Below are 21,451 nucleotides of genomic sequence, written 5' to 3'. Positions count from 1 at the left end.
AGTGGAAACAAGAAAGAACTTGCCAAGCATCTCCAGAAATATTACCAAATGGGAGAACATTCTAAGAAAAGCATTTATTCTAAGCTCAATTAACTACAGTAAATTTTTATTTTGTTTTAAGGTTTACAGATAATTAATTCAGTCATGGTACATTATTTAAAAATGCACTAGCAAATTTATTTTTTCAAGAAGAACTTCACTGCCAGAGTCACATTTGTCTGCAGGAATATTAGAACACCTTGTTGAGACTTGAATTATGAGCACCTATTATTTTAATTTGCATCCAATTAATTCTGTTTGTGTTCTAACTTCAGCTAAAAACTTCAATTTATCAATGTTCTGCAGCTCCTATCTTTAATAAATTAAATGTATCCATTGCCATGAAAGGGGTATTCAAGCAGCATAAAATAAGAACCATGTTATAAAAATTAATTGACTTTCACTTTGATAACTAAATCTTCTAATTGCCTAGCTAGTTTTTCTCCCTTCCGTATTGTGGAAGTGCCTTCTGGCCACTTTTAAAGGTAATGAATCTGAAACGCAATGTGTGATGTAGGGGTGAAAAATAAAATGTGTGATGTAGGGGTGAAAAATAACAACCTGTCACCAAAAAGCCCCATGATAAGGAAGAGGTGAGAGGAAAAAAAACGCTAAAGCTCGAGCTGAAAATCAGAAAAGCAAAGCGTAAGAGACCCTGTGAGTAGAACATGTCTTGCAAACCAACTGAGCCAGGAGTATAATACAACAATTGCCTTTATACCCTTTTTCAAGAATGTGAATGTAGTCTTTCTGCCAGAACCAAGCAACAACAAAAAGCTCATTAGCCGCCTGCTGATGGCCAGTAGTTTCATGGCTTTTAATTTAGAGCGCTCATGTTTCATTTTACATATAATCTAAGAACTTCTCCATGGCAGGCAAAGTTTAATCAGTCTAAATTAAAGGAAAGTAACCCGCTCCTCAACAATCTGGCACAAACCAAAATTTGTTCAAAACTAGTTTATTCAGTACACTTTCACTTCTTTAAAAAAAAAAAATTCAATGAACTTCCTCTGTGGGTGGGAAACAAAGTTTTAAAATAATTTGATAAAGTTGCTCATCTAACATTTTTGGCTTGCAAAGAGAATATAAGATGGTGAAAAGTAAAGCTTTATATAAGAATTTAGGAGCCATAAATTATTTAAAGATGATATATATGTGTGTCATCTATGTTACACGTATGTCATACCTGTATTTTTAAAAAGCCATCTAATCATAATGATGTACCACGTGTATCCATGAATTTTTTACTTTTACATTTGAAAATAAACTATAAAACCACTGCTCCCCATTTTGAGATATTTGTAATAGGATTCATAATATAAACGATGCTGCAATTTCCTATGACTTACAAGAGCATCAAAGAACCTTCCGTCAGTAAAAAGCTCCATAAAGACAGTATATTTGGGAAAATGTACATAAATAGCATGTACTTACCAATTCTCTTGGACCATATGGCTCACAGAAGGTGACAGCATTGCCATGCATAATTGCACCACATTGTTCTCCAATCTCACAGTTGTTGCATTCAACCCTGTGAGAACACAGAATGCAACCCCAGTCTGAGAATTAAGCCATGCAAAGTGGTTTATTGCTCAGGTAAGGAAAGATGGAAGTTACTGTTATTTGGTTCAAATAACATTCTTAGGAAGGTTGTAGTTTTTTTGGATTGTGACATGTTTGTGAAACCAAGAAGACTTAAACTTAAATCCTGGTTCTTTCGGTCATTCGCAACTGTGGACAAGTTAATTTCCCAAAGTATTGGTCTTCTCACCTGTACTATGAGGATAATAATATTAGCCTAAATCCCACATGAAGATTAAACAAGGAAGTGCACGAAACACTGAGTACAGAACCAATCTCCTATTGGCACTTAATAATGACAGATGGTGTTTTCATTAGCAATTATGTATAATATATACCATATCCAATACAAGGATATTTGCAAATATTAATGATAAGCAAAGTAATACACACTTAGATAATGAACTGAAACTTGTATCTCTGAAAACAAAAGCTGTTTGACCAATTTTAATTTTCTTTTGAGTTGTTATAAGTGTAAATGTTTAAAATTACCATCCTCAAATGAATCTGAATGTCTATAAAATACACCATGCTAAAAATAATGGACTCAGATTATATTTAATTTACATATTAATACGAAATATATATGAATTCTAAATCAAGCAAATTTTGGATAGTGAGTTGTTACATTAACCTTGCAAATGATTTAATTAGCTGTATTTTTTATTACTGTAAAATGAAGTGATCAATACAATCTTAGGGCAGAATCTCAAAAATACACTTATTCATGTTTTTAGTAGAAATCGAAGGCATGAAAATTCTAGATTTGACTTTGTATATTTACAGTAACATCTCCGGATCGTGACATCTCAACCTGCAATGATTATATACCTAACATGGAGATAGGATAATCTATGTTTCCTCTGTCTGAACCTCAAACCACATGTGACCTATATTTCATGCAGAAAGGACATTTTCAGACTTTCACATTCTAGGTGCCAAACATTGTGGAAAGGGTAGAGTGCCCTTTGTTTGGGAGATCACTGTGTTTCAACTGTTGGCTAATTCAGAGAAAGAGGGAGTAGGAATTCCCATTTAAGGAAGAAGACGACGAAAGTGTGAAAAAGATACCAGGTATCCCATAAAGCCAAGAAGGACGGTAAATAAGTAAAAACTTGGCAAATAAATTTAAGTATTTCCTAGGTGTGAATCGCATGGATTAAGTGGTATTATTTTTTTGAGTTGTGTTCCCATAAGCAGATCAATAATGTTAAGAAACTTTGAATATTTTTAGAATAAAGAGAACAATTTCTGATATGAAATATATAATGTTAGTATCTCCTGGCATCACAAATCTTAGCGGGAGAATTAAATCTTCTCTTGATTACTATGGGCAAAATTCAAAAAAAAAAAAATCTTTGACATTAGAAGAGACATGATAGTAGCTTCATAAAGGTGATAAAGAGATGACTGTTTTATGCCTGACATGTTGTATTCCATAAGTATCTACTGAATGAAGGAATAAAAGATAATTTCATAAACTGTACTATTATTAAGGCTTGAGGTCTTAGAATAGGACCTGCACATAGCTAACATGATGTGTTATCATTATTACTACTATCACAGATTTCCACCAGAACCAGTTTACTAGGGTTCTCCCCCCAAAGAGCCCATTACATGAACTTATTATTGTTTCTCTGTCTTTAAATTGTACATCAATGTTTTCAAGGAATGTGATTGTGATAAAATTAGAGAAGGAGCATAAAAATTCTAGTGGGGTTCTTACTTAGTGATAGATGAGGATTAACTGGTCTCCAAGTCATTATGAAATGACTTGAGAGAAACATCAACTTTGACAGAGAAAAATTTTAAAAATGTTCAACCCTCACAATGGCTATCTGCCATTTTCCTCCAGCGACTGAAAACTAAAAGCTTCATTGTTAATAAAAAGCTGGAAGATTTTCCTCTAAGATCAAAAACAAGATAAGGATGCCCACTCTTGCCACTTTTATTCAACATAATACTGAGAATCCTACCCATAGTAATCAGACAAGAAAAAAAAAAGGCATCCAATTTCATAAGGAAGAAGTAAAACTGTCATAGTTTACAAATAATGTTATATTATATATAGAAAACCCTAAAGATGCTACCAAAAAACTATTAGAACCAATAAATTCATTCAGTAAAGTTGCAGGATATAAAATTAGCATACAGAAATCCATTGTATATGCTATATAACAAATACATACTAATATTATTCACTAATTACAAGCTAGCAGACAGAGAATTAAGATAATAATCCCACTTACAAGTGCATCAAAAAGAATAAAATACCTAGGAATAAGTTTAACCAAGGAGGTAAAAGACCTGAACTCTGAAAACTGTAAAACATTTATGAAAGAAACTAAAGATGACACAAATATATGGGAAGATATACTGTGCTCATGAATTAGAAAATATAAATTGTTAAAATGTATGAACTAAACAAAGCTATCTATAGATTCAGTGCAACCCCTATCAAAATAGCAATAATATTTTACATGAAACTAGAACAAATAATCTTAAAATTTATATGGAATCACAAAAGATTCTAAATAGCCAAAGCAATGTTAAGGAAGAACAAAGCTAGAGGTACCACAATTCCAAATTTCAAGATACACATCAAAGTTATACTAATCAAAACACTATGATATTAGCACAGAAACAGATTCATAGATTAACGGAACAGAATAGAAAGCCCATAAATAAATCCATACTTATATGGTCAATTAGTCTGTGACAATGGAGGCAATAATACACCATGGGGAGAAGACAGTCTTCTCAACAAAATGCTCAGAAAACTGGACAGCTACATGTGAAAGAATGAAACTGGGTCACTTTCTTACATCAGATACAAAAATAAACTTAAAACTGATTAAAAACATGAATGTGAGATCCAAAATCACAGAACCCCTAAAAGAAAACATAGGCAGTAAACTCTTGGACATGGATCTTATTAGCAATATTTTTTTGGATCTGTGTCCTTAGGCAAGGGCAACAAAAGCAAAGTAAATTACTGGGACCACATCAAACTAAAAAGCTTTTTCACAGCAAAGGAAACCATCAACAAAACAAAAAGGCAACCTACTGAATAGAATGAATAAGATCTTTGCAAAAGCTATACCTCATAAGGGTAAATACCCAAAATATATAAAGAATTCATACAACTCAACACCAAAAAACTAAATAATCCAATGAAAAATGGGCAGAGGATATGAACAGATATTTTTCTAAAGAAGACACAGACAGGGCCAACAGATGTACGAAAAGATGCTCAATATCACTAATCATCAGGGAAATGCAAATTAAAACCAAAAAGAGATATCACCCTTACATCTGTCAGAATGGCTAACCAAAAAGACAAGAAATAACAATTGTTTGTGAGAATGCAGAGAAAAGAGAACTGCTGTGCACTGTTGGTGGGAAAGTAAATTGGTTCAGTCTCCATGGAAAATGGTATGGAGGTTTCTCAAAAAATTAAAAAAAGAAATACCACACAAACTAGTCATTCTACTCCAGGATATTTCCCCCAAAACCCAAAAATATAACTCAAAAAATATTAACTCAAAAAGATAAATGCACCACTATGTTTATTGCAGGATTATTTACAACAACAAATATGCGGAAGCAATCTAAGTATCTATCAATAGATAAATGGATAACGAAGATCACACACACACACACACACACACACACACACAGGAATATTACTCAGCCATAAAAAAGTATGAAGGGGTGCCTGGGTGGCTCAGTGGGCTAAGCCTCTGCCTTTGGCTCAGGTTGTGATCTCTCTCTCTCTCTCTGTCAAATAAATAAATAAAGTCTTTAAAAAAAAAAAAGAATGAAATCTAGTCATCTGTGACTGCATAGATGATCTAGAAGGTATTGTGGTAAGGGAAATAAACTGGTCAGAGAGAGACAAATACCATATAATTTCACTTACATATAGAACCTTAAAAAAAAAAAAAGAAACAAACAGAGAGAATCATAAATACAGAGAGCTGGTGGTTTCCATGGGGTAGAGGAGGAATGATTTAAGTGAAAGGAACTGAAAGGTACAAACTCCTAGTTATAAAACAAGTCACATGGGTATAAGATACAGCAGAGGGAATATAGTCAATATGACTGCAATAACTTCATATGGTGACAGATGGTAAATATCCTTATCATGGTGATGTATTTCATAACATCTATAAATGTCAAATAAGTACGTTATATACCGGAAACTAATATAAACATTATATGTCAACTCTACTTCAATTTTAAAGATATAAAATAAGCAGATTAATTACTTAATAATAAAAGCATCATTGTTGATATGAAGCCTGAAGCTTGATGTTTGAATTCCCTTAGCAATCATCAATCTATCCACAAATATTGATCATCAGTTTCCAAATCAACTGTATATCAGAAAAGTAAGACACCCTCTTCCCCACAGCTTTTATTAAGTGGAAATCAGGTGCAACCTAGAAGTCTGTATATTGTTTCAAGGTGATGCTAACATTGATGGCCTACAGCCTGGCATTGGGGAACCAGTGGCTAGACAACAGATGTGTGATGTGTTTGCAGAACCACTTTGATTTTGTAAGGCAACAGGAGTTAGAAAACCAGCAAACACAAGAAAAGAGCAAACAGGTAACAGCCCTTCTTCCTGTTTGCCTCAACAAACTTTCCAGACTTTTTTCTTAATTTGTTGTGCTATAGATCCAGAAACTTGAAATAAAATTTATAAAGGCATTGATACCCTGTTGAACTTAAAGCTTTAGAATTATCATGTATTTAGAATTACTGACTTGGTTGCTGCTTCTTGGAAGAACAATGGCTTCAACAAGGACTGATGGAACAAATCCATCAACTTTCTGCCAATGTCTTTGAAATGTCCTTTGCTCGAATTCTCACAGTCTGAGAAATTTATTTAATTTATCCTGAATACCCATCCCTCCGGGTGGTTGAATCCAACATACTCTTGGCTGCCAATGTGTTATTTGTTTGTTCATCATTCATTAATTCATTCTTATAATTACCAAACTTGTGTTAAGGACCTATAGGCACTATGGCAAGCTTTAATGGTACAAAGACCAATAGAAGAGTGTCATTTTCTTCCAGCAGAGAAACAAGCACACAGTTACAAAATAGGGTGCCAATGCAATGACAGTATTTATGGCCTTCTTTATGCCAGGCATTCTAAAGCCCACGTAAATCTCTCATCCTCTCTATAAGATAATTGTCAGTGTCCTCATTTTACGTATAAGAACACTGAACCTCAGAGAAGTTAAACATTTGCTCAAGTCACCCAGCTACGAAGGTGACGGAGTTGCAGTTTGGCCCCGGGCTTGCTAATTCCAACAGGCATCAACATTTTCCATAGCCCCTCACTCCTTAGGTAGGTATGTACAGGTTATGTACCGGCTATCATGGCACCTGATTCACACTGAGGATGGAAGGGAAAGTTCCTGAAGGAGATGGTCTCAGATCTGGTCCTGAATGAGAACTAGAAGTTACTCAAGTAAAGAAGAAAGGTGAGGGTGTGACAGGGCACAAAGAACACAGAGGGATGACACAGAAGTGGAACTGCCACTTCAGTGAGTTAGTATGACCAGAATCATACTGCTACATACACAAGGGTGGCAAAGGATGGGGCTGAAAAGTGGGAACCAGTTCGTGGAAGGCTGCTTGCACCATTTATATACAATGCCTCAGTAAATTCATATAAACCGCTGCCTCCATTTTTTAATCCCCTTGAGAGGATGTTTAAACTGAGATTTAGAAATATTAAATGATTGTCCAAGGTTATATATCTTATAAATTATAGAACTGGAATTCAAACCTGCGTTCTATTTCCAAAGTCGTGATACAAATCCAGCTTTTAGTAAAATTACTCTGGCAGATGATGGATTAGAAGTAGAAGAAACACGACAACTGATGTAACACAAGTAAGACGTCGTAGTGCCTTGAAATAAGGTAGAGATGGAGAAAAATGGGCACATTCTAGAGTATTCTTATTTGACAGAAATTTAATGTAAGCCACACATGTAATTTTCAACTCTCTAATGGCTACATTTAAAAGTAAAAAGGGGGATGTATAGGTGGCACAGATGGTTAAGCATCCGACTTTTGATTTCAGCTCAGGTCATGCCCTCAGGGTTGTGTGATCAAGTGCTGTACTGGGCTCTGCACTCAGGACGGAGTCTGCTTGAGATTCTCTCTCCCTCTCCCCCTCCTGGGATCATGCATGCTCTCTCCTTCTCTAAAATAAATAAAATCTTTTTTAAAAATGGTAAAAAGAAACAGGTGAAATTGGTTTCAATATTTTATTTAACCCAATATATTTGAATTCTATTTTAATATGTAATTAATGGAATATTATTAATGACATAGCTTACATTCTTTTTTCCTACTAAGTCTTCTCATACTAAGTGGGGTGCATTTTATACTTAAAGCACATCTCAATCCGGACTGGCCACATGTCAAGTGCCCAACAGCTGTACGTGACTAGGGGCTGCCATATGGGACAGCACAACCCTAGAGAATTACGGGGCTTGAAAACTGACTGTTCTCTGGTTCTGCCCAACATGCTGCTGACAATGGTCATAAGTACCTGATCTTCAGAGAAAGGAGATCATCACTGATCCGACAGTTTAAGTGGTTGAAATCACTGGAGTGCATGGGAGTCAGGAAAGAGGGAAGGATATTACGAAGTGAGAAGAGAAGAGATCCAAGAATGGATCCTGAGGGAGCAATTCATCATATTGTCTCTGGTCTGGTTGTGGAGAGCTCTAACCATCATCGTGACCTTTCAGCGTATAGCAGTCTGAGCCTATCTCCTCTTCCTTTTCCATGACTGTTGGCAGTGGGTTCGTTTTGGTTCCTAAAAATCTGTGCTGCTCATCAAGGTGACTTCCCTAATAATGAATCTATAACGTGACCTTCCTTATGTTTTTTTCTATAAAGTTAAGGATTGTAATACTATGCATATGAATGCCATTATCAGAAAGGAAAAGATACCATAATTTTATCATGAAACAATGATCTTGATGAAGACTAGACAGTACAAAGGGCAACTAGTGCTCATGGGTTCCCAGAAGAAGTGACCCATGTCAGAAAGAGAAGGTGAGTTTCGAAAACCTACTGATGTAAACAAACATTCAAACTGTGGCCTAACAACTGAATTTTCTCAGGAAAATGATAGGGTTTGTAAAGTTAGGTATCATATTCTTCAGAGATTGGTGGGAAGAAGGAAGTTTTAAATAATCCAGTTAAACAGACTTTTATTTTTCAATTTAAAAAGGAATGTGACCTCGTAGGCTAAGGATTAGAAATGAATTGTTTCTCTGCCTAATAGTTAAAGTAATACTTTCCCTAATCTAAGAAAACTTCCCCCTTCTTTTCCTTTTTCCCAATATGAAAAATAGAATATAAGAATTTGACAAATACCATGGCGTATCATATGAACTGTATACCTTGAAATACATTCCACCATGAGCAGTGTGATTAAAAGAGATTTTGAAGGAAATGCTTGCTATCTCCAAAGACCACGCAAAGCCTGAATCTATTAAGCTCTCTCTGAACCCATTTATCACACCCTTAGTTTCCACATGAAGCTTATCTATTACTAGAGTTAACAGATCATTGCACGTTCGAGTTAGAGGGCATCTGAAATATCCCCGAGTCTCGTCACCTTTCATTTTACAAATGATAGAACAGGACTAGAATTCGGGTTTCCTGACTCCTTGTCCAACATTCTTTACAGGCCACTCTAACACAGTCAGTAAGAGGAAAGAACTCTAATCCCCTAGAAACAATTTTCACTGAAAAAAAATGTTAGTCATTCTTTTTACTGTCAAGAGTTTAATTTGAAAAGCTACGATTATTTTTCTTATAAGTTTTTTTTTTATTTGATAAAAAGATTTTGTTATGAAAATGTACAAAAATAAGAAAGATGCCATGGACTTCACAGGAAATGTTAAGAATGAATTTGAAGTACATCTTCAAATTCAATGTTCTTTCGCTTATGTACAACCTTAGATAATTCTTCACTCTTTTAAACACTTGTTTTTCACTAACGAAAACATAAAAGGATCAGTAAACATAAAGGCAGGTACTTGTTGACCAACACATCTAAGGTCAAACTATAAACATAAAGGAAAAAAAAAAGAGAAAAAATTAATTTATTTTTATTTTTTTATTGTGTTCTTAGTCATCATACATTAGTTTTTCATGTAGCATTCCAAGATTTGTTGTTTACGTGCAACACCCAGTGCTCCATGCAATATGTGAAAAAAATTTTAAAAAGAAAAAGAAATGTTTTGAACCAAGGTTTTGTTTTTCACTGTAACAAGGTCCTTGGCAATTTGAAACTTGTTATTTGGTGTCAATTCTCTATCTTTGTTTTTTATTATTTAGGTGGCTGTGTCTGTCTGGGATAAAGAATTTTATGTGATGTGCATTTTTGCTGGAGAGCGTATACTTCTGAAGGTATAATTATGTTTTCAATCCTGATTGAAAAATTATTAGGCTGGAAAACACGCCAACCACCCATTCTGTAGGCACGGAGGAAGCAGAAGTGGAATGTCCCTGGAGGACATGGTCCCCACGTAAGGCAGTGACTCACACAGGACTTTAAGGACACAGGAAAGAGGAGGAGGATTAATGAGAAAATTGGGCTCCTTCACACAACAGAAGATTTATGAATGGTTGATGGTGACATCATCCTCCTAACAATAAATAAATAATTGAAACATTATTTTCTCAAGAGCAGTCTAATTACATGGCTCATTCTTCTTTCTAGAGCAGAGTGAAATCACTTCAGCCTTTAGTCAGGCATTCTGCTGAGACAAGTTAATCACCTGGAAAGTCACTGACGATCAGTTATCATCAAATTCTCATTTGAGATACATGCCGTTTGTCCCCAAGATCGAGGACATCGGATGATCTCTCCAGAATTTATTGCCTCTGAGTAAGTCAGTGCCTGAGACTCAGCCTCCAAGAAGCAATCCAGCATTCTACGAGCCAGAATTGTGTATCTACCAGCATTTCCGAGTGGAGATATTAAAATAATTTTAATATGGGCACTGACTAGAATAAGTATTTGAAAATGGAAAAAGTAAAAGAAAAATCTCTTGACCCCAAGGATAACATGACTTTTCTCTCTGGCACCGCTCACATTGCGTGTCTGACAGACTCTGATGTGTGAGTCTGCAAGGCAAGGCCAGATGAGGGATGGTGAATCCACCAGAGTAAAGGGGGCCCTGAGGGCCATTTGGTAGCTGGACAGTCCACTGGCTTCTTCTGAAGACACCAGAGCTCCTGGTACTTTCCACTCAAACCTTAACAATGAGAACATTCAACTTTTGACCACATTTTACAAAAAAGAGACAATGTTTCAAAATGAAAAGGGCATAACTACTTTCTTGTGAAAGATTAAGCTTTTAAAAAACCCTCTTCTCTTTGTAAATGGGGAATATTTTTAGAAAAACAGCAAGGAAATTTCACTCTCTAAGACTGAGAATAATATCACCTTCAACGATGTCATGCCTTTTTTTTTTTTTTTTTTTAAGAAGCTAACACATGCCCTCGATGTGAAAATGACAAACCCCATTTATGGCTCATCCTCATTACTTCTCACCGAGGAAAGGAAGAGAGCTCTTTTTATTTCACTAGGGAGTTTTAAATTTTGATCTCTCTTTGTTAACAGGTACAATGACAAATACTATTTGGGTTGAAAATAACCCTTCTAATATCCTACTCCTGCATGCAATATTCTGACCTCCTACTATGGTGAATTCCACTACATGCTGCTCGAAGAAATATTTTCTCCCTTGTTTCAAATGTACTTGACATTTAATTCTATTGATTGAGCTCTTACTTCTGTCATCTAAAACAGAGATTAAAGAAGGAGATAATAAGCCTCAATATTCACACCTTATTTTATTGGTAGGACACCTCCTGGTTAACCTTTCTATTATAGAAGAAGCTTTTCCCCAGAGCAATGACATCATGGTAAGAGAAGAAGAGGAAGGAGGGGGAGGAGGCAGGAGAGGAAGGAAGAGGAGAGTTTTGTAATAAGAGAAAAAAGTTATTAACAAAAGAGAAGAAACAGAAAGAGTGGGAAGAGGTGAAGAAGTCAAGAGGGAGGAAGTGAGAGGAAAAGTAGAGCAGGATGCCATAAGATCAGGACATTGGACCAGAGACCCTAAAAAATTCAAATTATAATTTTATAACTCACAAATAGATAGATACATTAGAGATTCCGGCAAAGATGTCTTATCTCAGAGAAAAGATTTATTTTGCCTGACTATTCACATCTATTTATGATCTCCCTTGGTCACCTGCTCTTGAAAGAAAATGGAAGGTTTATACTCTGTGTTCCACTAGGTAACGCAGAAGTCTATGAGGTCATATGTCTTCTACGTGATCAGCATTACCAACAAAATCCGCCAGAAATCCTTTAGCAGTGCTGTAGAGCCCTTGGTGTCCATGGTCAGTCCTCCCCTTCACCCATCCCTGTCTTCCAGGCTTCCTGCCCCTGGGCCTCCTGGACCTTGAGCAAAGTGAATGGCCTTTTATCCAGTTTCCTTCCCATTGACACCACTCATCCATCTATCTTGTTATTTTTCCGATTTCTTGGAAACCACTTACATTGTGGTTCTCACACCTGCCTACTAAACGGGGGTCCTCTCTCTGTTTTTGTTTTTTCTTGGGGGGCGGGCCTCCAAGATACCAATGAACCAGGAAGCAATTTTTCTGCTTGCTTGACTTGTTCTCTCTTATGGGCTAAGCTTTTAGTCACTGAATAGAGCTCCAGCTAGAATAACTCACCCCCTCCCATCCTTAGATCTCAGTCTTTTTATAGTCTTTGTTCAGACAGACCTTCTTTTCAAACAAAATAAATTGTGATCAGCCAAATCACCATGTTTTTGCTCTATTTCAGAATAACTGCTCCAATAAATTAATATTTTTAAGACAATACGAGTTGCAGCAGACACGTGATCTCCCTTTTGCTGGTCCTGTAGTATGATCGATCCCAGATACAAACAGAAATCTTCTAGTCTCTTCTGGATTCAAGCAACCTTACACAAAGTTACCCATGGCTTTAGCTTCTTTAGCTATAGAATGAGGGGCTTTCTGTATGCTAAACCCATGGACAGAGGTCTTCATGTACCAGAGGACCTGAGAAAACTTCATTTGCATCTTTCCTCCTGATGTCTCATCTTCCTTTGGCATCACGACCTACTCGCTGAAGACGCTTGTTCTGAGGACTGACTCCTGTTCTTCCCTGGTCTCTGCTGAAAAGGACATCTCTGCTATTATTATTGTGCTGGAGGGAAAACATCTGTTGTCATCAAGTTGCCATTTATCATCATGTTTCCTAACAGTCCCACGTTTCCCACTAGAACATCAGAGCCTAGTGATATTACAGCCCCAAATGCCTTCTGTGATCTTCGAAAACAAGCATTAAAGGGATAATCCGTTAAGCAAAACAAGGATTCCTGTTTGACTTTGTAATTGCTTGGAGGATAAAGGCACTTCCTAAGAAAACTTAAGTCACTTTTCACAAATTATTCACTTTCTAGTTCCTTGAACTTTCTTTTGCTCTGAACTCTTCATAACCACGAGTTATGAACCAATAATGTCTCCTCTTTCTTATCTTTTCTCATTTTCTTGTTATTGCTGAATTTATTCATTGAGGTACATTTGGACAGAGTGACCTGTACAGACCTCAAGCTTTGACAAGTGCACACACATCTATGTAACCCAGGCCCCTCAAGAAATATACAACAGGGCACCTAGGTGGCTCAGTCATTTAGCGTCTGCCTTCAGCTCAGGTCATGATCCCAGAGTCCTGGGATCAAGCCCTACATTGCGCTCCCTGCTCGGTGGGAAGCCTGCTTTTCCCTCTCCCACCTCCCCCTGCTTGTGTTCTCTCTCTCGCTGTGTCTCTCTCTGTCAAATAAATAAATAAATAATATTTTTAAAAATATGTATATACAACACATTTGTTACCCCTAGAAAGTTCCTCCTGCCCTTACCAGTCAATCTCTCTCTTACCCTAGAAACAATCACTGATCTAATTTCTAGCATTTTAGATAATGTTAACCTATCCTAAATTTCAGTCGAATCACATAGTAAGATCAAATAAATGAAATCTTAAAAAAAAAAAAAAAAGAACTATTCTGGGTCTGGCTTCTTTCATTCAACCTAAAGTTTTTGAGATTAAATTGTGCTGTTTCAACTATCAACAGTTCATTCCTTTTTATGGCTGAATAGTATTCCCTTGTGTGGTTATGTCACTGTTTATCCATTCTTCTGATGATGGGTACCTGGGATGCTCCCATTTTGGGGCAATTAGTTATGTTTCTTTTTAATAAAACAAAACCAAACTTGTGCTCCATTCATATGAAATACTGGTAGTGTTTATATCACATGAAAAAGTTTAATTTATTGAAAGGAACTATGGAAGTACAGTCAATGTACAAGTGGTAGATGCTTCAGTGAAATGTTAATGAGATAAAGCCTATTTTTAGGTCCTTCATATCTTCTAACTGTAGCTATATGAGGGTTTTCTTCTCACTTTCCCTTTTTTAAAAAAAGGATTTAATTTATTTATTTGAGAGAGAGAGTAAGCGAGAGAGAGAGAGCACAAGTGGGGGGTGGGGGAGCAGAGGGAGAGGGAGAAACAGATGCCCTGCTGAGCAGGGAGCCCGATGTGGGGCTCGATCCCAGGACCTGAGCTGAAGGCAGATGCTTAACTGACTGAGCCACTCGGGCACCCAGTCATGTCCCTTTTTCTGGAGGTTGGGTGATGGCTTCGATATGAATGAGACACTCCTGATCCCTTCCATCATAGTAACACACTTGAAATGATACTGGAGACTTGTCAGCAGTGCTGATACTGCTCTTGCCCCCTCATGGCCAGGGACACATTCGAATGGATGAAGTCATCATTGCCGTGTAGAGGTAGACTTCCATGTGGTCCGACATCAGGGCACCGGAGAAGTGAAGAAACATAACTCTCAACAAACCTGAGCCACCGCTATACTCCTCTGAGGGGGCTTTGTTGTTCTCTCCCTTTGTAACTTCACATGTCATCGCCCATTCAAACAAAACAATCAAAAATGCCTGGGGGGAGGGGTGGGGGACAGCCGCTTCCTGGCAGAGCCCCAGAGATAATGGGGAACAAAGAGCAGAAGGACAGACACTCTGCATTTCGGGGAGGTAGAAGGACACCAGCTGCGTGACAGTGTACCGCCGGAGCACAGCGTCGCCAAGATGCCCGGGGGCCCAGATCCAGGAGCGGCAGTGCAGTTTCCTGGTCCTCAAGCCAGCATCAACACAGAGCCCTGCTCTGAACAAATGAGTAGGACAAGGACAAAGGCTGTCTGTGTGGACCACTCACCAAAGACTAAATGAGACAGGGAGACGCCATGGGTATCAGCAGGACAGATGACTAGAAGCCCAGAGCTATACCCTCATACCACCCCCACCTTTGAGCCAATAAGTCCTCTGGAACTTTCTTACAACATCAGGAAAATGGAAGAGGGTTAGCCAAAGGTGACTGAAGTTAAGTTTTCATCACTGGTAGGAGGTGGACAATAAAAAGAAATTAAGTTGGGTTATGAAAGAATAAAGAAAGTTTCATTTCTCTGATGCCCAAGTTTGTGGAGAGAATTTCTAACTGCCGCACTTGTGTAAGCACAAACAATTTCTGGAAGGACTGGCGGAAACGGCTAACAGTTGTTGCCCCTGGAGGAAGGCAATATAGGTGCTGTGTGGGAGGAAGGCTTATTTTTATTATTTACTTTTTAAAAACGTGATTGGACTTTTTGCCAAGTAAATTTATTATTTTTTAATGAAATCTAAAATTTAAACTAAATATATAAAGCATTCAACATTGAATTGATGGAAAAAAAGTTTCTTGGCTCTATTCCAACTGCAGCCAGACACTTGGAATAGTAACTGGGCTGTTACGTTCATTCATAATAATAGTCATGTTGTTTTATGGTCCTTGTTTTCTGTGTACAGTGTTTTGTACATGAGATAATAAACTTGGCTGTCAAAAATTACATGTAATGGAGTGAAAAAAATTGATTTTATTAGATGACATTAATGGAAGCAAATAAGTTGTGAGAGATTAATTTTTGAACGGCTCTACCTCTCCCTCACTGCGCAGACGTGACTTCAGTTTCTTAATTTATTCTTTAGCTTGTCCTTAAAAATTACAAATTAAATAATGCATATGATGATTTTTAAACCCTGGGGCAGAAACATGGTTATAAAAGCAGTACGTTTTTCTCTTGTGGCAAATTCCCCGGTGATGTACTTAGTCACAGGAATTTGGCCAGCGGCCATGCCCCAGACCCTCTGCTCTATGTGGTAGGAGGTACAGAGGCACAGAGTTCCAGACTGGGCAGCAAGGTTTTCTCCTTCCCACATTGTCCAAATTGCCCAGTGATTTCTAATTCTGCGGGGTCGGGGAAGAGAATCAAAGACAAGATCACGGAGAACAAAACTCATATGCCAGTACGCATTCTTAGAAAAGGGATTTCAGGAGAGTCAAAACTGCCCATAGAAATCCAAAAAAGTAGGGCTTCCTTACGTTACTTGAAAAATTTGACTGGGATGTCTGATTTTATTGGCTGCTGGTTTCTGACTTTAGGGAGTTTACATCTATTTTTAAGGATTCTGAGACAGTGCCTATCATCTTTTTTCTCCTTCTCTGTGATTCTACTCTATTTTCACAAACATATGACCATATGTTATATAATACAGATGCATTTACTCTGATGTCTGTTTTTCATCCAAATGTAGTGAGGGAAGACTTGAGGACTCATTTAAATAAATTGGTTGAGAAATTTTTTTTAAAGATTTTTATTTATTTTTCAGAGAGAGAGAGAGAGAGAGAGAGAGCGCGAGCACAGCCAGGGGAGCAGCAGGCAGACGGAGAAAGAGAAGCAGGCTCCCTGCTAAGCAGAGAGCCAGACGTGGGGCTCAATCCCAGGACCCTGGGATCATGACCTAAGCCAAAGGCGGCAGCTTAACCGACTGAGCCACCCAGGCACCCTGACAATTTTTAAGCTAATAATGACTTGGGGTCTCATGTGGGCTTAGAGGAGGCAAGGAGAACATTGCACAAATCAGCACAGGAGGAAGAAAGGAAGAAACAAAGAGAAGGAGCGAGAAAAGGAGAGAGGAAGGAAAGCAGGGGAAGAGAGCAGAGCAGGTAAGGGAGAAAGAAAGAGAAAGAGGGAAAGAGAGAAGAGAGAAGAGAGAGAGAAGCGAAGAGGGGAAGGAACAACATGTTCTGAGCACCTGCGAGACCAGGCTTGACGCCAGACCTTTGCAGCCAAAGGTCTCATCAAACTAGAATGAAGCTGTAAAAACCGTATTTATCTCACTTTTACTGACCAGGAAACAGGCTCAGTGTGGTAAAGGAGCCTTGTCACTTTTCTCAAGGTACCCAGCTGGCCCATGGCGAGCTCAAGAATCAGAGGAGACACGCCTGACATCAAAACCTCTGCCACCTTTTTGCTCAACAAAGTCGTCTCTCAAATGATGAGAGGTTCATAGGGGGGAGTGTTTTTGTTTGTTTTGTTTTGTTTTGTTTTGTTTTGTTTTTTAAAGGGACTTTTTAAAGGGACTACGTGAAGGAGATTGTGAGCAGTAAGGGTTAAAGTAAAATTACTCTAAGTATATTTGATAGAAAACAGAAGTACGTGGCTTTTTAAAGTTAACAATTTTTTTTTTAAGTGGGATAAACCATAGCTTAAGTGAAGGGGACACAAAATCCATAACTTCGGTCAAGGAAGCATATATCAGATTAGTTATGAAAATGGGTGAAGCAAAATCAATCATGTTTTATTGATTTCAAAAACAAAAGAATTTGAACCACATAAAAGTCACATTTTGTATCTGTCAAGAAAATTTGGTGAAGACAATGAATTAGCTTGACAGAAATGAACTTGCCTTGAAAGAAACAAATTATCTGATAACATCTATATTAATGGAATATAAAAAACCCAAATGTCAGGGAGAGGAAGAACTTTTCCTGGGTACAAGCAGTGCTTAGAAAGTTTCACTGGCCTTTTCTTAATAAAGATTTTCAATTTATTTTAAGAAACTTATATTTAGGATATGTTCACAGGGAAGTGAAATTTTATTGATAAATTATTTCTTAAATGGCAGATAAATTATGAGACTTTATGACTCTGTCCAGTCTGATTTTTATTATATAGTACCTAGATCATTCTAGAAGACAGAAGAAGAAAAAAAAGGACAGAAGACATTCCTCCATCTAGTATTGAAGCACAAGCCCTCTCTATATATCATCTTCAATGCTCAGGTCAAGGGTTACTTTCTCCAAGAAAATCCCACCAGAGTCATCTTTCTCTTTTTTTGGAACTACAGTACCTATGCTATTTGTACCCCTCTATTATACTTAAAGAATTTCTATCCTGGATCATATGGTTTTTAAAAATATGTTCTTAGTATATCTTCTACTAAACTGTAAGCTACTTGGGAAGAGGAAGTATATGTCTTCTAAATTTATTGTATCAATAAAAAGATTATTGCTTAATATTTGTTGAACAGTAAAAATAAAGAAATACAGACATGAATATTACGTGCTGACATTTGAGGATGGAATTCTAGTCTTTTTTAAATTTTTAAATTTGAGTATAGTAGACACATAATGTTATATTCATTTCAGGTGCACAACATAGTGATTCAGCTTCTATATATTCGCGCATAGCTCAAGCATAGCTAGCTACCACCTGTCACCATACAATGCTACCACAATATCACTGACTATATTCCCTATGCTAGAAGGAATTTTATTCCCATTCCGTAGCTAGAAGCCTGTATCTCCCACTCTCCTCCACCATTTTGCCCATCCCCCCTTCCCTCTGGCACCCATCAGTGTTCTCCGTATTTATAGGTTTGATTCTGATTTTTGTTTATGATTTGTTTGTTCATTTGTTTTGTTTCTGAGATTCCACATATATGTGAAATCATATAGTATTTATCTTTCTCAGTCTGACTTATTTCCATTAGCATAATACCTTCTAGGTCCATCCAGGTTGTTGCAAATGACCAGATCTCATCCTTTGTTGTGGCTGTGTAATATTCCATCACTCACTGTCTCTCTCTCTCTCTCTCTCTCACACACACACACACACACACACCCCTTCCTTATCCATTCACCAATCAATAGACATTTAGGTTACTTCCATATCTTGTCTATTGTAAATGATGTTGCAATAGCATCGCATATACAATTTGAATCAGTATTTTTCACTTTCTTTCTTTGGATTTTGGCTGTAACTCGAAAGTTCACATTAGAGCTTCAAATTTATTTTGATTGTGTATACAAAAACATTTAGTGTCATAGAAAATCCACATTCAGACATTCCCAGAAATTACACAGATTGATTATAGCTCTAGGTTGACAGACCTATTTCTCTAGTCAGCAAAAGTACAACAAATTGCCAACAAATTCATGCATCCATTTACGTATTCAACAAGTTTTTAATGAATGATTTTGGTTCATTATTTCTTTGTCCCACAGAGTTACATCTAAGCTGCCTTCGAAGGAGACAATGGAGTATAAAGAATGAGGTGGTCAAAAAACTTAGAAGTTATTTGTATGACTCAAATCACCTGTCATTTCAGACATACCACTTCCCTTCTTTCGCTCAGCATAAACACAATTGTTAGACACACTAAAGCATAATTTTTTCTACATAAAGAACTTGTACAACTGAAAAAAAAAATCTAACCATACACATGGCTTTGAGGTGGCACCTACACTCAGCTCTTAAAGAAGTCATGAAATAGACACCATGCAGTCTACACAGCTCTGCTTCCTAGTTGAACAACTCACAACTCTTACTGATCCCTTTTTGCTAACATGCAACTTAATGTTATGAACTGCTCGAAGGAAGCAGTCAGCATCATGTTTTCTTGGCATTGAAAAAACTCACTGAAGTGAGACACATTCCTGTAACTTACCATATATTTGGATTCAACTCTAGTTGGCGGTAGGAGTCAAAGTCATCTCGTAGGATAATGCTGTCACTATGTACTTCAGCTAAAAGAAAAATAAAATACTTAGAAAAAAATTACACTAAACAATAGATTCAGCTACTTGAAAGGGTCAATATTCTGCCTTTACAAGGAATAACAATATTTTAAATTAAAGCTGAATTTTAAATGAGTGGTTGATGATATTTGTTTTGCCCCTAAACTATGAAGGGAAAAGGGTAAAGGCTCTGCAGTTTAGACACACAGAAGTCTGGAAACCAGAGTTCCCAAAGAGAAATTCTACCAAATTGTCACCCACTAGACGAGGGAAGAAGGCCAAGGTCAGTACTAACCTACAAAGAGAGATCAAGCAAGACTTGCCTCTGGTAGCTCTATATGCTCAGAAAAGATTCAGTGTTAACTCACTTTACAGTGCAGAAGGAGATGGAACATTCTGGCTGTTCACTTGGCTAATATGTTTGGTATTTTACCCATTTCCTCTTCTATTTCCTACTATCCCTCTGGCCCTGACTTGTTTTCTCTCATTCTCTATAGTCACTCATTTTTTAATTTAATGTGTTGCAAATTGTTAACATTTCTTCCCCCAGAGCTGCATTGGAGAAATGATCTACATGAGTCCATGAAAGTCCCAAGTAAAGTCATGTTAAAAGTCAGAAGGAATACCAGGGAACCAACCACAGTTTAAAGCATGCCATCGTTACACTTGAACTGGTATTAAGTACCCATTTTCCAGCTTTAGAACAACTGGAGCCATTCTAAGGGTAAAAACTATCTTCAGAAAATGTAGAATATGTGCTTTTTCCACTGAATAGAAGGCGGACAAGTTAAAAAAAAAAAAGTCATACCTCATTTTTAAGACTGTGTGAGAAACTACCACTAGCTCTATTCAAGTTGTAAAAAATGAATTTAGTGCTTAAAAACCCTCTCTCATCCAATTCCCATGATCTGCTTGGGAAGTTGTTTTGGCTAATATAAATTCTCCAGGCTTGTATAATTTTGTTTGAACGAGTTTAAACACACTTTTTGGAAGAAATTAAAATCATAGGATATGATTAACCAAAAAAAGTAACAAAAAATTTTATTATCAATTTTATATTTTTATTTATATTTTATAAAATATATTTTTATCATATATATTTTATTATATATATATTATTTTGGGGGGGCTCACTTGAAAATAATTTGTTAACTCACTGGGTAATTAAAGTAACCTCCGACTATCAGGAAGCATACTTCCAGATTCTCTTTGGTGACACGGCCACCCATGGCCACCCTCGCTCTCTTGATTCCAGGTACGCCAGCAGGTGAGCCCATAACGACGTCTGAGCAATCAGCGAATCAGCACGTATTCAGAGCAATGGCTGCTCAGACTCGAAGCCTTAGGCAGGACAACAGGGAGACTATGGATTTCCGCTGGAGAGAATGCTGTGATGTGTTCTGTGCATGGGAGTGATTTAATGATTCCTCTGAGCCTTCGGATGCGGGGCCTGAATTGCCTGCAGGGTCCAGCTCTCCCGGACACCTAAGCTGGCCGAGACTGGGCTGGGCCACGGCGGGTCACCAGCCTGCCTGGGCTGCCAGAAGGCAGGCTTCTAAGCGCTGGCATTCGTCTGCCAAAGAAGAAGGGCCCCAAGTCGTAGTATTACATGAAAGTCAAGCTTCTCGAGGCAGATTCTCCAAAGAGAAAAATAAATTAATTGGGTTTGTATGTTGAAAGGAAAAGCCCGAGAGCCAAATAACTGACCCATCTCCAAGTCCCAGCGCGAGAGACATCGGAAAAGGCGGGAGCCAGCTGGGATGACTTATTCTTCAT

The 21,451-nt window shown here is 37.4% G+C and overlaps 1 protein-coding gene across 3 annotated transcripts in view; it reads right to left on the bottom strand.

The window, feature by feature from the left end:
- Window positions 1-21,451, bottom strand: part of RELN (reelin) — a 501,731-nt gene that overhangs the window by 246,547 nt on the left and 233,733 nt on the right. For all 3 annotated transcript variants that reach the window (XM_059170891.1, XM_059170889.1, XM_059170890.1), the window contains exons 6-7: window positions 19,606-19,684; window positions 1,474-1,570 (exon numbers count right to left, since the gene is read on the bottom strand). In XM_059170891.1, coding sequence (XP_059026874.1) covers window positions 1,474-1,570; window positions 19,606-19,684 — 176 coding nt within the window. The remainder of the gene's footprint in view (window positions 1-1,473; window positions 1,571-19,605; window positions 19,685-21,451) is intronic.

Source organism: Mustela lutreola, chromosome 4 (genome assembly GCF_030435805.1).
Source record: "Mustela lutreola isolate mMusLut2 chromosome 4, mMusLut2.pri, whole genome shotgun sequence".
NCBI lineage: Eukaryota > Metazoa > Chordata > Mammalia > Carnivora > Mustelidae > Mustela > Mustela lutreola.
The sequence above is the reverse complement of the archived record's forward strand: the minus strand, read 5'-3'. Positions and strand labels throughout refer to the sequence as shown.